Genomic DNA, 16084 nt, shown 5'->3' with positions numbered 1-16084 from the left:
TTCAACAAAACGAACGCGATCGTAAGGAGAGGGAAGTTTTCATCATTCATTTATTCTTGCGATCTCCTTGGAGAGTTACACATCGTCTTCAAGTGCAGTGTATGTACCGAGCGTCACAGCGAACGTTACTTTGTGCTTCAAAATATATTCCGAGTTTAACAAAGAGTTAGCCCGTGGACCGTGGATTCCTCATATCGAACCTAAGGTCATTGTCATTAGCGTCTAATTACCGCGGCCACTTGTCGATTTTGTACTATTCATATCTGTGATAATAAACGCTATCTCGATTGTACAACAACGATGAGCAACCCAGGCGAAGATTCGTTACACGCCCCTAATCCAAGCCTTAACGTTAACTCGACAAGTATATAAAATTTCTTCTTATTGTTTAGGATTTGTTAATATTTAATATATATACACACAGTAATAAACTCACTATTATAAAGATAACAACGAATATCCGACGTTACGGACGTATGAACGTATCGGCGAACGTATAGATGTTCCCGCGAAAGAACATTTGTACCTATTTTTGTTTTATCTTCGTTTCAAGAGAAATAATTTTCAAGAATTTCTCACTTTAATTTGACGTGCTTAGTCTAATTTCCTAATTTAAAAAGTCACCACAAACGGCGTTTGTCGGATAAACCGATGCTCGTCGCGTGCAATGCGTTACACTTCGTCGACGTACGAGTTGCCGCGAAAGATTGAGTTTCGACGATTGTCCACATTCAGTCGGCGGTCGCTAACACGAGTCCACCGTACTGACGTATGTATGTATGCTCGAAACGTTTCAACAATAACTGCTATCCAGTCCGTTACGTATGATTGTTTCACGTTTTGCCATGCGAATGGCAAACATCAACCGGAACAATGCTCGTAATAAATAACCGCTCGTGATCTCCATGCTACCCGGACGAACGTTTACGCTAACGAATTATCCTGGACGATTTTGTTTGCAAACAAATTAGTATTATTGTTAATTTGATGAGATCAAATGCGTCCCACGGGAGGATTTTATATCATAATAATGTCGTCAATCTCATAATTTATAATTTCACGCTGTTTACCACTCGTTTAGTGGTTTGCTAAATGCAAAAATTAAAATGGAAATACAATAACGTATGATGATACGTTTTATTATAATTTGGAATTTCACATGCTTGCCTTTCGTTTAACGTTATATTAATTATTATTAAAATGGGTATGCGGCATATATACGCGCTACGATACACGTTTAATATCGGCGAATCTTTTACAGTTCCCTGGGGTATCAATTCTCCTCTTCTTCCGTATGTTCGTAAAATTTCAACGAACATTTTTATTGTACAAGCTATGAAAATATAACGAAAATAATGTCGGAGATAGTGAAAGAAAAATATTGTTGAAAGTATTATTAACTGAGACGTATTAGAATATTTATATCGAAGAAGCATTATTATCGTTTACGGTATTATTGATTAAACTTGTTAGGATAAGGGGATAAGGTATAAGCAAATAGAATTCAATTGGGATTTGGAAGATTTACTTTCGCGGTATGATGTATGATTTCCTTTGTAATTTACATAATATAGTAGCCCCGACGAATAATTTCGTTTTGATCCGTTATTATGGTATTGTTTAGTAAACAATACACGTTACAGCTTCCTATTAGAAATGCATGATCGAAGATGTAATCGACCGTGTAGATGGGATAATGCAGTCTTTGATCAGAATTTACCTTCGTCGAACCGCTGCTTCTTAGACTGTCTCCGCATCCAGTTTGTTTGACAAGCATTATGATACGATGTGACTAACGAAGCTAATTCTGTGATGGGAAGAGTCGAAGGACGTAACTCGGGATTAAGAGTATCCAGACATTAAAATCTGAATATTACGCTTAATTTAAAAAAATTAGAAAAGAAATATGAAATTGATCTTTATTGCTTATCAGATCACTTTGGAAGACTTTCAGGAGATAAAAAATTAAATATTTATGTCAATAAATAAGATGTAACTTCCACGTGAGATATAATACGATCTGCGCTAAAGTATTTTTAATTACTCTAAACGTTACACTTCTGACATTCATATGTGGTATCTCACTGTTTCTTCATAGAGTTAATGATGAAATTCAAACAATAATCTTATATATACATAGCCGTAATTTCTTTTGAAATTTTAACACGTTCCGAACTTTTACATTGTATATCTAAAGATATTTGTGGATAATATTTCCCAGATATATACCACCGGATAATGGAATCTCATTTGCCATACCATTAACAAAATGTAGTAAACAGCGAATAAAACAATTACAAATCATATTATTTCGTCTCCAATAAATATTGTAGATATGTAATTAAAATAGCCGATTAAATTCTCCAAAATGAAGCGCTGAATAACAATACAATTTGTACAACGTGTTCCGTGAACATTTCGTTCGTAGGCAGCTACGTAGAAATTCGTATTACTGACACAGCGCTATTAAATTTGCTGGTCGATGACTTGCTCGATCCGATACGATCGTTCGTGCGTAAATTTCACGCTTCCGCCGAGATGGGAAAGGATTCGTAACTGGATTATAAAATAGACCGTGTCAACAAGACGCTGAAAAATGTTCATTTCAACCCTTCCTGGGCTACAATGCAGCACGATACTCGTCGTTCCGAACCAGAAACTCGTATTCTCCCTCGATGGATCGGTCGAGTATTGTTTTTAATTACACGAAGAATTCCACGCGTTACGCGAACGCGGTATTTAAGCACCGTGAAACTCATTCGAGTCATCGTGTTCTGTCTGCATGCAGAATATACGTGCATCGAGTAAATAGCGGAGCGATTCGGTCACGAGACGCGACTGAAGCGGATATTAAGCTCGCGACCAATTAACACGGACGAGTCTGCTTGTGTCTGGTGGACGTGGTGTCAATTATAAGCTAGGAAGGTGGTAAAAGTTTTGGGAATCTACGATGACGGAGAAATTAGGTGAATGCGTGTATAATGTTAGTTAACTCGTTGATTGCCACGCGAATTTTATATTCCTATGATTGTTTCCAAAAGTATTCGTACATTTATCATAGAAAAATTTTGTGTATATTGTGCGTATTATGTGAAGCATTTTGAAATTCCATTAGCGCTATAATGAAACGTGACTATTATAATTATATTGACAAAATTTGATTCCAATTTAAAAATACACATATACGTGGAAGAATATTTATTGCAAATTTATATTTAGTAAAAGATTAGTACACAGTATGAATATTTAAATAAACTTACACTTGTACTAAATGTCTTGAAACTTCCGTATACATTTTCAAAAGCACCAAAAATTTTATCAATACGGTGATAATAGTTGGATGTAATTACAATGCCAACGAAATTTTAAAATGTTTTGTGTAATAAATGTAATGTATGTTACACGTAATATGTTCATAACAGGTATGGATAAGTGTACGAATATACAATATACACGGTGTTTACCCTGATAGAGCCGCAATAGACGGCAACGTACTGCACCTCGACGTTAAATTTTTGCAAATTTTGCATTATATTTGCGACTTTTTTCTGACAATGTTATCTAAGTATTCACATCATTGATAATTTTTTAATCCGTGAGATTTATCTTACTTAAATCATTCCAATAAATTTAGTAACGTGGGTCAGCGATAATCACCGTAGCAGTTAACGTGTTAGTAGGGAACGACTGCGTCGACAGAATGTTCGTCATTTTATCAGCTTTATATATCAGGAATTTTCATTGAAAAGTTGTGTTGACCATGACTCGGTCGAATGACATTATTCCACGCTGTAATTAAACGTGATATTCGTTTATCGCGTGCACACCGATTAATGATTTGAACGTTACGACAATATTATTCGATCAATGAGGATCTAGTCTCGCTGTTTATCTTTTCGATAATTGCACGGTTTATAATGGGACCATGCGAAATGACCAGCCAACGAATCAACAATATCGCGGATAAAAGATAACTCAACGTTCGTGAAATCGTGACACGTGACCTGAACATTTTATGAAATTTATAGGAGAATATAATCGGTGAATAATTAATTTTTTTAATTAAACGATAATTACAAATTTGATACATAGTAATGTGATTTTTGTAATAATCGGTTAGTATTATCTTGAATATTCTATCAGTATTAATTGCGTATGTCCTCCAAAGTTCGTTAATCTAATTTTACAAATGAATTTTAATGAAACATCATTCACGAAGGTGCTCGTAATTGTTCTTCCACTTTCTCCCGTTCCTTTCTCTGCATTTTGCTTCTTCTACGTCTCGTAATGTTTTTGTCACACGTCGTTTGATATTAATTTAATACGAACGAATAGAACCGATTACTGTGTTTAACGTTTGAAAAAAAAAAATATTCGTAATAATCGGTGAATATTTCAAAGATCAAATGGCAAATGAAAACGTCGTTTGCAGCGTTCGCACAGATTAGACATTAATCGTTAAATTTCTACTTCTTATTGTTCCACCGACAAACATTAAAGCACAGCCTGATAGGCAAGTAGGTCGTATTTATTACAAAGGTAAATTTATCTTTTAATTCTTTCCATTTACTTTCATTATTCCATTTCTTTTAGATGCTTTTGCATTTCGCTCATATATATATATATATATATATATATATATATATAATATAATATCAAGGCATAATAAAAAGTAATTACGCGAGTGCTTAAAATATTATAAAATATTGCAATATGTAATTATACAATTAAAAAATTCTTAAAAGTAGTTGTACAAAAAAAAATTCAGATAATTTTTCTTGCATCGCGACTATTAAATTAAACGAAGGATGGCATTGGGAAAATTATAATGTCATTATGCGATCATAATTATATGAAATTACTAATATGTTATATTATATAATTGTATGATACCTATATATGTGATCTCTATATATATTTGTTCTAATCGAAGGCTTAGTAAGAGAAACCAAATTTGTTCGTTCGAATCAATTGTTTAGCGTGAAACTCGATACAGAGCTAAGTGATGAGTCTTCGAAATCAACGCACGTGCGTCTATATCGACAGTATAGTCGCAGGAAAATCAATTAGTGTAATGAACTCAAGGTAAGAGCACGGACACACTGTTACGACAAAAGGGACTGGATGAGATTGAGTTATTAGCGGAATTAGATGGACAATAACTGTCACACCGCTAAATCGGATTTATCATCTTAGAGGACTGCGAGTCTAAAACTGTTCCTAACAAGACGATTGATAAATAACTTTACAATAGCTATGAAGTTTGAAATTATATTAAATAAGTAATTTCATAGCTATAGTGGCATTTTAAAGTACGGATAATTATTTCGTAATCGAACATGCGATACTTTATCGTCGAATATTTTATTATTCAATTAACGTATTTTCAAGAATAGTTCATAATTTGGGTATATTTATATTTTTACAATCGACAGCAAGCATATTATCGATATGGCATACTTCTAGTAACGCTATAAAAAAATTCCGACGATTAAAATGTTATAATTTATAAGACGAAGAAGCAAAATTTTTCTGGGAAAAATTATTTACGAATTGCTCGGTTTGTTTATATCATATCGATTATCGTAGCAACATCTACTGTTAAACGACGAATATGAATTATGTGTCAAGTTTAACACGTTCGTCGCCCAGCATGATTCGCCTAAGTTTCCAGCGGGGCCCAAATCCGACCGCCGGTACGCAGAACGTAAATACAGCAGGAATTCATCGTTTATGACTTGCGATTCATTGTTTATCGCCTTCGATTCATTATAAAGAAAAGATTATTTATTTCTGAAATGGAGAAAGCGATAAGCTTCCAGCTAGAGTATTCCGAGGGATTTCATGGCAGATATCTCGGATCTTTCATTTAGTCGAGAAGCATACTTGTGAGGCGTACATCGGTGATTTTTTCATCCTCAAAATGTTTGGTAAACAGCGTGAAAATATATTTGAAAGTGAGGAGAGTACTCATAACGGAGTCTAACTATTTTTCAAAGTGCCCAAAATCACCCCAAATGTGTTTGGAATGTTTCAACGAATACCATACGATATAGGATAATGTAATATATTATCCAGAATATAAATTAATAAAAAGTATGGTATAATGTGTTTTTAATATTTTTATGTTGTATATCCTATATATAATATCGTATATTTAATTAATTAACTCGAATAAGAAGAGCGTCACCGTCATTTGGTGACGGGGCACCCACGGAAGTATACTCGTCGCATAGATACGTGCGACGTGGCGACGAACGTGTTAATATATATTTAGTTAAATCCGAAAACAAATCGCGTGAAATATTGTCGTCGAATCCAACGCGACATAGAATCACGAAAGTTAAAAATGAGTGAAATTTGAAAGTATTAACTATCAACGAAACTCGAAGGTGTATTCGTTTCTAAATTTTAAAGTACAAAGGTTCCTAATAGAATTCTCATTCATGTTTCAACGAGACAATATTTCACTTTGTCAAAGGGACAGCTACCGAAATGTCGCGATCTGCTGCAAAGAAAGAAAAAGTGCGGAAGTTTTGGATTACACATCGAAAGTAACGTAACAGAAAATTTGAGCTGACGTTAGAGATCCTACAGACTTGTAGGTATTAATGAAACCTATCGGCGACTTATCGGTGGTAGACACATAAATCTAAGTAAAACAATTGGTAAATTCGATGTGGACGATTTTGCAAAAACTCTTGGAAATGAATTGGAAAATTCTTCCAATGAAAATCAGTAAAACGCCGTTTGTTATTACAGATTAAATATTAATTCTATTAATGCAATTAATATCTGTGGAACTTTTCTCTCGTAAGTTAGTATTTCCAAGCAACAATGTGACCGCGAAATAATGGTATTATTCCTTCGCTGATGGAAAGGAAATTTTTCCAAGTTCTTATTAAACATTAAATACTATTAGGTCTGTGTCCGGTGATGAATCCATTAAACTGAATTTTTCGTAGCAATTTTCTTTGGAATTTGGCAATACGATATTCTTAAATTTCTGTCTAACAACAAAAATCATTTCATCGTAACACTCTAATTATTTCACTTCAAACACGAAGCTCTTATTAACCGAGTCATTTAGTTTCAGAACGATTCTTTGCATTACGATAACTTTGCACTAAATTTTACCACCTGACCCTAAGCAATATTTGCTAATATTTCTAAAACTCTCATAGAGTCTCTACAAAATACCGCGAAAGCTTCTATGGCAGTCGTAACGTCGCGTTTCCTCTCGAAGCGGAAAAGTCTCGAGATTTTAGAAGTACTAGTCGAATATAAACCCACTTCACCAAAGCAAGAGGAAAAAGACTCCTTGAAATCGCGGTGACAGTTCGAGAAAACAACGTGTCCACGATGTTCCTCGAGACGTCATTCACAAGGACCGTTTAGCGAAACAGCAAACTACCTCTGGTGCGAATCGTAGTCGCAGAAAGCTATCGCAGTGAGCACGCGTGCACGTACGATACACGGCTCGATGTCACCTTTCTCTGCGAATCCGGAGGCGTTTCGTCTGCATTCTGTCTACTTGCTACTCTGTCACTTTCTAAAGTTAATGCAGTCTGATATATCGCTCGTTTCACACAACATTATTCAACGACACGATCCTCCGTTCCGATTCTAGTTCCAATTTCGCGACTTCATTTGCGAATTTATTTATTTATTTATTACGGACTTTTTAATAAATGTTAAGGTATTAGGAGTAGACTATGCATTTACGGGTAATTTGATTGTGCAAAATCCCGCGTAATATGAATAAATACGTAAGATATCCAAAGTACAGGTACTCTCTACAATATTTGGTCGATGAAACAATTTTCTTCCACAGTAAGTTCTATTTTTTCATTATATTCTCAAAAATATAATTTGCATAAAAATTCGTTGAAATTTAGAAATTATCATCTTTAGGTTTTCTTTCAGTTTTTACCATTTTTAGCTTGAAGCTTTCTATACGTATGCATCTCTGTTTGTTCCGTTTTATTTTCGTGTATCTCCGGGAGAAAAGTAATCTTCGAGGTCTTCTGATTTTAATTTGGCACGTGAAAAGTCACGAAGAATTGAATCAATGGTGCGCATGATTCGCAGCGATAAAAGAAGCTTAATTTGCATCAATTAGCTCTTCCGCTGTGTAACTTCAACTAAATTGAGAGGTGGCCTGATTTTTAAATTCACAAATGTTGTTTCGTTTATTTCGTTGAACGCTTCTGTGTCATGTTAGCTGTAAAGGAGGAAAAGCGTTTAACGATGTAAATAGAAACTAAATACGCACGTGGACGTTAAGTATTTTTATTAAAACGATGAAAATGATATTTTTCATTTCACTGATTGCTTAAATACAACTGTTTAATTTAAGAGTGTTTAAAGTGAGAGCGAGAAAGTTTACGAGCTGTGAGGATTACACTTCAAGTATAAGGAATGGAGTTCAAGATATGAAGATTAAAACTTTGATGTTGCAAACTAAGAATGGAGAGAGCCTTTTTACAAACGTTTACTCTCGTTTTGCGTCTTTTAAAGCGTATTTTAAAAACGAAAAGATCCATTAAAGACAGATATAACGTTTCTAATAGAAACGAATAAAATAATAATACTCCAAGATTCTTGAAACTTTCAATTATTTCTAAAAATTGTTAGGAATTTGTTTGTCCTGTAAAACGAACATGTAAATTTGTTAAACGGTCTTGCCAATAATTCATTACAAAATCTAGAACGATACGTTTCTCAAAGTAGTTACTTTTCCCTCATTTCTATTCTACCTCCAACTTTCGTAACTTCCCAACTTCCACATATCACCGATAACCCATAAGAAACAAGAACAGTAGCAGCAATCGGGTTCCAAAAGTACCACAAGGTAACAAATCTAAACTGACGTTAAGATATTCGCCGGGAACGTTGCCAAAATGTTTGAAATATATGTGCGTGCCCCTGAAGCCTGGAACAACGATTCATCAGACGGAAAGCGATATAAGAAACGCGACATATCGGTCAAATACTAAATGGCATTGATGTTTCGATCTTTTATTTCACTGTTTACGTACAAACGATCGTTGTTTTATGACTTGTCTTGAGAATTGTCGCAGAATAAAATATCATTTAAATAAAAAATTATTATTAATGCATAAGTAGAATGGATCTATTGTTGTCCGGCTAAGACAAACAGATTACTCATAGATCAAGAAAGTAGTGTAAGTCAGTCATTCCATCGAACGATACAAAATTGTCGCAGAATAAAATATCATTTAAATAAAAAATTATTATTAATGCATAAGTAGAATGGATCTATTGTTGTCCGGCTAAGACAAACAGATTACTCATAGATCAAGAAAGTAGTGTAAGTCAGTCATTCTATCGAACGATATAAAATTGTCGCAGAATAAAATATCATTGAAATAAAAAATTATTATTAATGCATAAGTAGAATGGATCTATTGTTGTCCGGCTAAGACAAACAGATTACTCATAGATCAAGCAAGTAGTGTAAGTCAGTCATTCCATCGAACGATATAAAATTGTCGCAGAATAAAATATCATTTAAATAAAAAATTATTATTAATGCATAAGTGGAATGGATCTATTGTTGTCCGGCTAAGACAAACAGATTACTCATAGATCAAGCAAGTAGTGTAAGTCAGTCATTCCATCGAACGATATAAAATTGTCGCAGAATAAAATATCATTTAAATAAAAAATTATTATTAATGCATAAGTAGAATGGATCTATTGTTGTCCGTCTAAGACAAACAGATTACTTATAGACCAAGCAAGTAGTGTAAGTCAGTCATTCCATCGAACGATATAAAATTGTCGCAGAATAAAATATCATTTAAATAAAAAATTATTATTAATGCATAAGTAGAATGGATCTATTGTTGTCCGTCTAAGACAAACAGATTACTTATAGACCAAGCAAGCAGTGTAAGTCAGTCATTCCATCGAACGATATAAAATGTCGGTGACAATATTCGACTATTGTTAAACCAAGTAGAATAAAGCAATGATTTATTCGGAGAATGGCAAATATCCATCGTACGTAGAACAGATTAACTGTTATTAAACAAAGTACGATAGTCAAATATGACAACGCGAATAAAGCATTTGCTCGTCGTGAAACAGTAGTCTATATGGTGCAAAGTGAAATCAATCGTATTTGTTCTTATAATTTTCCACATTGTCAATGTTTCTTCTCCTATTATGTTCATCGTTCATTCTCAAACCTAACCCCGATCATTCTAAAGCCCTCGCAAACTCACAGACATATCTATCACTGACAAATCTCTTTTAGCGGAATATACTGACACGTTGCTGACGTAGTAACGATGTAGCACGTCGATGTCAATAGGTTAAGTACGCAGTAAACAGAATTAATCCAACAACGTGCTGAACGTTGCTACCGGTCAAACGTTACGTTGTTATCTCTAAAACGACTAAAACACGAAATATGTACCAAGGAAATAAAAATGTATTGGTCCACTCTAACGTAGATGTTCTTATCCACTCTGATAATCAACTGGATAACATAAAAGCTACACGAAGGAAGCTTTTATCCAGAAACCTTTAGCAAAAATGAATCGTTTGAATTTTATAAAATCTCAAAGTTATAAATTGGATCGCCCTAATGCAGCCAATTTATCGCTCTAATATTTCTAGTTTGAAATAAACGGGAGCATTTCATCGTCTTAATTATTTCACGAGAGAGAATGCGTAAGATAAAGTCGGCTTATCTTGAACAGAATCAAAGAGGAATATTTTTCACTGGAACATCCATGTTTTCCAGTCACGTTCGCCCTTCATAAGGTAATACAGGCATACCGCACACATTTTTACACGTGTGCAGAAGACGAGGTCGTCGCGAATTGGTACGAGCGAACGTTAAGCCGTACATGTTGACCGATGTGAAGACTTTTGAAGGAACGAGAACATTAATTTCGGCGTCCTGGCAAAGGAAGAAACGGTGTCCTTTTTTTACTACTGCTACGTGGCCACGTGTAGCCAACAGAGGCGATATGAAAGCGGCGATATTGTCCTGCTTTCGAGTTCGTCACGCGGAAATATTGCGATTCGCTGCGTCCCACAGAGCAACGAACTCCCCACGATTTCCGTTTCCTGTTATTTTGATGTCTCAGGCGAATTGGTAACCGAGAGGAGCGGAAGAAGTTGAAATAACGATAGATTATTGGCTTTTGGAAAGTTTTATGCTTAATTATCACCATTTCTGAAGATTATAACTGTCAGTTGCGTTATATTACGGTATTTATTAGAGTATTTATTCTGTAGCTTAAAACTCGCAAATAAACTACAGATATTTGTGCAGTTTTATATTTTTATCAACATAATTAAAGAAATAGTTTCCAAATAGGAATTTACTTCGTCTATTAAATATGATACAATTATATCATAATGAGTGCGTTACTTTGAATATTTTACGTATTTTTTCATACTATATGCATTTTACATATTTTTGAAACCTTAAATTTTCCAAGAATGCATAAACATGTACACGCAATTTACTTATAAATAAAAAATTCATATTAAACAAGTAGAGTGGGTCTATTATTGCTCAGCCAAGTGAAATAAATTATTTGTGGATCGAACAAGTAGTACAAGTCAATCATTCCATCGAACGATATTAAATATTCATAGCGAATAGAACAGACCAATTATTGTTAAACTAATTATGCAATGATATACTCACGGGTAGAATAAAAAGAATAATACAGTTATTTATTCGGACGAGCAAATCCATCGTATCTCAAACGGATCAACTATTATTAAGCCAAATAACACAAATTAGTCACGAATACAGAAAATAATACAAGTCGTAAATATCCGTCGTAAACAGAACAAGCTAAGGAATTAACACGCAGACGAGGAAAGTAAACTAGTCTCGGATCGCGTAAGTAATACAAGTCAATCATGCGGTATACGTATAGTAAACATCCGTCGTTAAACAGACAAGTATCGTAATATAATACTTAATCAGCGTTAGAAATACGTTACTGTATCAAACTCAATTATTGATACCTCAATGATTAATATTATTGAAATTATATATAATTACTACATTTATTTTTAGATGTCTTTTTTAATGTTTCTAAGTAAAAAGGATATATAAGTCTCAATTGAAAAGATGGCAATACATCGGTAACTACTGTAATAATATCGCATTTAAAATTTGATGTGTTCTATCAGCCACTAGGTGACAATAAAAAATGACGATAATAAAATACACTATTCCTTTTTATGTAAAAGTACAGAAACCATATTTTTCATACCATATTTTCACATTAAAGTGTATTAAGGCGCTATATGGAAAATATGGTAAGAGGGCGAAGGGAAAAGGAAAGTACTTTTCGTTTGAAAGCTGAGAATGTGCTGATGCGATCACTTTGTTAGAAAATATAATCCACAATAAATAGACATCTGTTTGCAAGCTATGAAGCACTTGCTGACATTAAATCAAATATTTCGTGAAGTCGATTTTCAATAAGTTTCTACGAATGGAATACAGTTTCATTCTCGCATATAGTAATCGAATATTCCATTCTACCAACTGAGATTCAAATTATTAAATCAATTATTGTATAAAATAATAGGGGTACCGCTCGAATAACACGATCAATTGGTTTTGTTATTTCAAACTGTGTTGTAGGAAACTTGAAACTCGTACAAATATACTGACTGTATTCCGCGTCAGAAATAAAGGAACATACAAGCGTAAAAATGTGCGAAATTTAGAAAGAAAATCCTTCTTGCACTTCGTTAACCTCTGTTACAGCTATCATTAGACTGCAGATGTTCATGGTATTTCATCCCTTTATGAATGCGGCTGAAGAAATGGAACCCAAATAGAGACTTGTTCTAGCCATTAAATATTATAACGAGCGCTCTACTTTGAATATCTTGTATATTTTTGCATAATACGCGCACTCGGCACATTTATCACCCACGCTTGTAAATTTTCTATAAATGCAAAATATCCCCTTATATACTTTAATACTTTACAATATTATTTTTAATATATATATATGTCGGAGATGAAAAGACATCGGGGCCTTTCTTTTGGAATTTTTGGGGAGATCCCCAATACTATAGTCTAGACTATCTATTATAGCTGTACTTAAGTAATAAAACTTAGAAGTAGTTGTTATGATTCAATCCGATTATGTTTCCCGGGATTTGTGACAATGGACTTGGGCTCGAGGTGACACAACTGGTTGTTGAACGTAGCCACGGTCACGGGATGGACGTTTTTATCTAACAGAGAAGTGTCAATATTATGAGACACGCGTTGTATTAATAATCAAACCTCGGGCGGGAGCAATGTCGCCGCTACGCGGGTTTGCCTAGCAACGGCGGCTGGGATTTTGTTGGTATTCCCGGCCAATATACAACAAAACAAACGCGATCGTAAGGAGAGGAAAGTTTTCATCAGTCTTTTATTCTTGCGATCACCTTGGAGAGTTTTCACATCGTCTTTACGTAGAGTATATACCGAGCGTTACAGCGAACGTTACTTTGTGCTTCAAAATATATTCTACGTTCAACAAAGAGTTAGCCCGTTGACCGTGGATTCGTTATTGAACCTAAGAACATTGTCATTAATATCTCGAGTGTCTAATCACCACGGTTATTTGTCAAACTTTGTAAAACTCATGTTTATACCAGTAAATATAATCTCTATTGTGCAACAACGATGGCTAGTCCGAATGAAAATTCGCCCTAAATCTAACTATAACCCGACATATATATATATATTGCATTTTAATACTTTACGGATTATAAGCAACTGGTCAATGGCGTTAATAATAAAAAATGAAAATAAAAATGAAAAATCGCTAAGGATGAAACCATGTGCATCGTGTTACGTTTATCTGCTGTGTAATCGTATTAACAAATATCGTGTTATTGAAAAACTTAACTATACTTCTTCCATATATACCTGTAGGACTCGGTGTGAGCGTCATCATGCTCAGTCGAACTGAGTGCTGCGTGAAGTCATACTTATCCAGGAAGCTGGATCCAGAATGCTTGTTCTGTCCCCTCAGCTTGCCGCCTTTGCGCAGGAAGCCAACCGTGCGGTTCACGGCCTTCGTGTACTCGCGCACACCGAAATTAGTGTGCGGCACCACTAATCCGATCGACATTTTCGGTAACGATCCATTGCGCCGTCTGGATGATTCGGGAACTCCGGACTCGCTGATCGTTACCCTCCGGCCGCAATCGCCGGAGAACACGAACGTACCGAGGATCAGAAGGAGTTCGACTCGCATCTTTCCTCCTCGTCTTCCTTCCTCGACTTTGTATTTTTCGTCTGCTCCACGATTCTCCTGCTTCAAGGTCGATTACACGTAAAAATTATTTCTAATCGATGGCATTGGAAAGCGAAGTTACGTATCTTGACGATCCAGTCGATGCACACGAAGTTTGAGTTCGTTTGATCGATGAAATTGTCGAGGAAAGTAATTCCGTGATTCGTCGATGATTTTGGAAAATATTCACCTTCCACACACAGAGGAATCTTCTTTTTCTTTTCTTCAAATCTTACTTTAACGTCGAAGATAAAATTGCTAGCAATTAAATTACTAACTACTGAATCACTATACCGACAATCGTGTCGTTTCGACAATTTTTGAAATTTGTAAAAAATTTGTTCCGTGCTCTTGCCATCGTTCACGGAAGATGAGACATATTGCAGTGAAATTGGTATCTTCTAGTACACGTAACTGATCAGATTCGATTTGCGTTGTTTCTCGTGCGTCATTCTTCGATATCCGATCGTCTGAACACTGATAGCTCCAAGATTGTCGACGATGCTTCCAGAGCTTCGTCAGTGTATTACATGAAAATTTTTAACAACTATACACCGTAGTAGATTGCTATCTAAGCGACAACTTGTTAATATATTTCGATGAAGGAAGACGAAATTTGATTTCACGCTGGCGATTATTATTCGAGATAACAAGAGGAACTCGGGAGTGGCAAACGGATTGCGCTTGCCTTCGTACGGACGAGATAACTAATATTTCGGAAGACACTGAAAAAGAAATTAATTGTTGTACGTAGTTGTCTCATTTTCTGAACACGGTTGCCTTCTGTCGTTGATGGAGGCTCGAACAAATTGTACATCTTGTACACAGAAGTAAAAAGTACGTTTCGGTATCGAATAACATGCAAACAGCAGCGTAGAGAATAACCAAAAACAAAAAAAAAGAAAAAAGAAAGAAAATAAAATAGGCCAGTAGGCTCCCGGTTCATGCTATCTCTTCTAACTAAACTTGTGCATTTTGGAGCTGCATGAATGGAGGTCGTGATTTACATGGATGCTTTTTTGAGCTTCAGAGGTAAAAATTTATGCGTAACAGGTCACCCAGAAAATTTCTACAGTTTTAAGCTTCTTTTATTTCGCAACAGCCTGCGTTTACTGGAATGTAGTTATTTTGCTTATAATATAAAACGGTACATGAATTGTCAATATTAATGAAATGCGCAAATACTTTGGCTGTATTAATATACTTCAATTAGTATACACACATGCACCATTTAATGAAAGTTATTCTCAGATCGAATTAAAAAAAAGCCGATTACATTTGTCTAAAGATATCCCGGCATTGTAATTCTAGTTAACGTCTAGATTGACAATGTTGAAGTAATTACTTCAAGAAAAACTCTATACCTTTTCTTTTGTATACCCGTGACCTAGAGACCGCTGTTACGAAGAGAATAGAATTTAGTGGAACAAAAAATTCTAAATAAGCAGAGGTCCATGTTATTGTACCCTCGAATGTAAATTATGTTTTGGGTTACAAGGTCTAGAAACAAAAGAGCTATGAGTATATTTCTATTGCTTTTTCTTGCAGCTTTCAGCTACAGCTACAAGGTTAACTTTTTTGGTAATGTTCTTCGCTATAAATATATGAACGTGTTCCCTGTCGCTTCTATTGTATCGTAACACTATACGATTAAGGATCTGGATTGGTATTACACTTATTATACTTATATTTATACCTTTATTTATTTCAATATAGTGTTTACTACAAATTCATCCACTCGTTCTTCTATCAGTCAACCTCAACAGACAAAA

The 16084-nt window shown here is 34.8% G+C and overlaps 1 protein-coding gene across 9 annotated transcripts in view; it reads right to left on the bottom strand.

The window, feature by feature from the left end:
* LOC132916863 (glutamate receptor ionotropic, NMDA 2B) overlaps window positions 1-16084 on the bottom strand; it is a 337093-nt gene that overhangs the window by 91652 nt on the left and 229357 nt on the right. For 2 of the 9 annotated variants that reach the window (XM_060977247.1, XM_060977250.1), the window contains exon 2: window positions 13943-15037. The exons of the other annotated variants lie outside the window; for them this stretch is intronic. In XM_060977247.1, the coding sequence (XP_060833230.1) occupies window positions 13943-14273 (331 nt within the window). In that variant the 5' untranslated portion in view covers window positions 14274-15037. The remainder of the gene's footprint in view (window positions 1-13942; window positions 15038-16084) is intronic. 9 annotated transcript variants of the gene reach the window in all.

The sequence above is a fragment of the Bombus pascuorum genome, chromosome 2, assembly GCF_905332965.1.
Source record: "Bombus pascuorum chromosome 2, iyBomPasc1.1, whole genome shotgun sequence".
In the NCBI taxonomy this organism is placed as follows: Eukaryota; Metazoa; Arthropoda; class Insecta; order Hymenoptera; family Apidae; genus Bombus; species Bombus pascuorum.
This window is presented reverse-complemented; position numbering and strand designations above follow the sequence as displayed.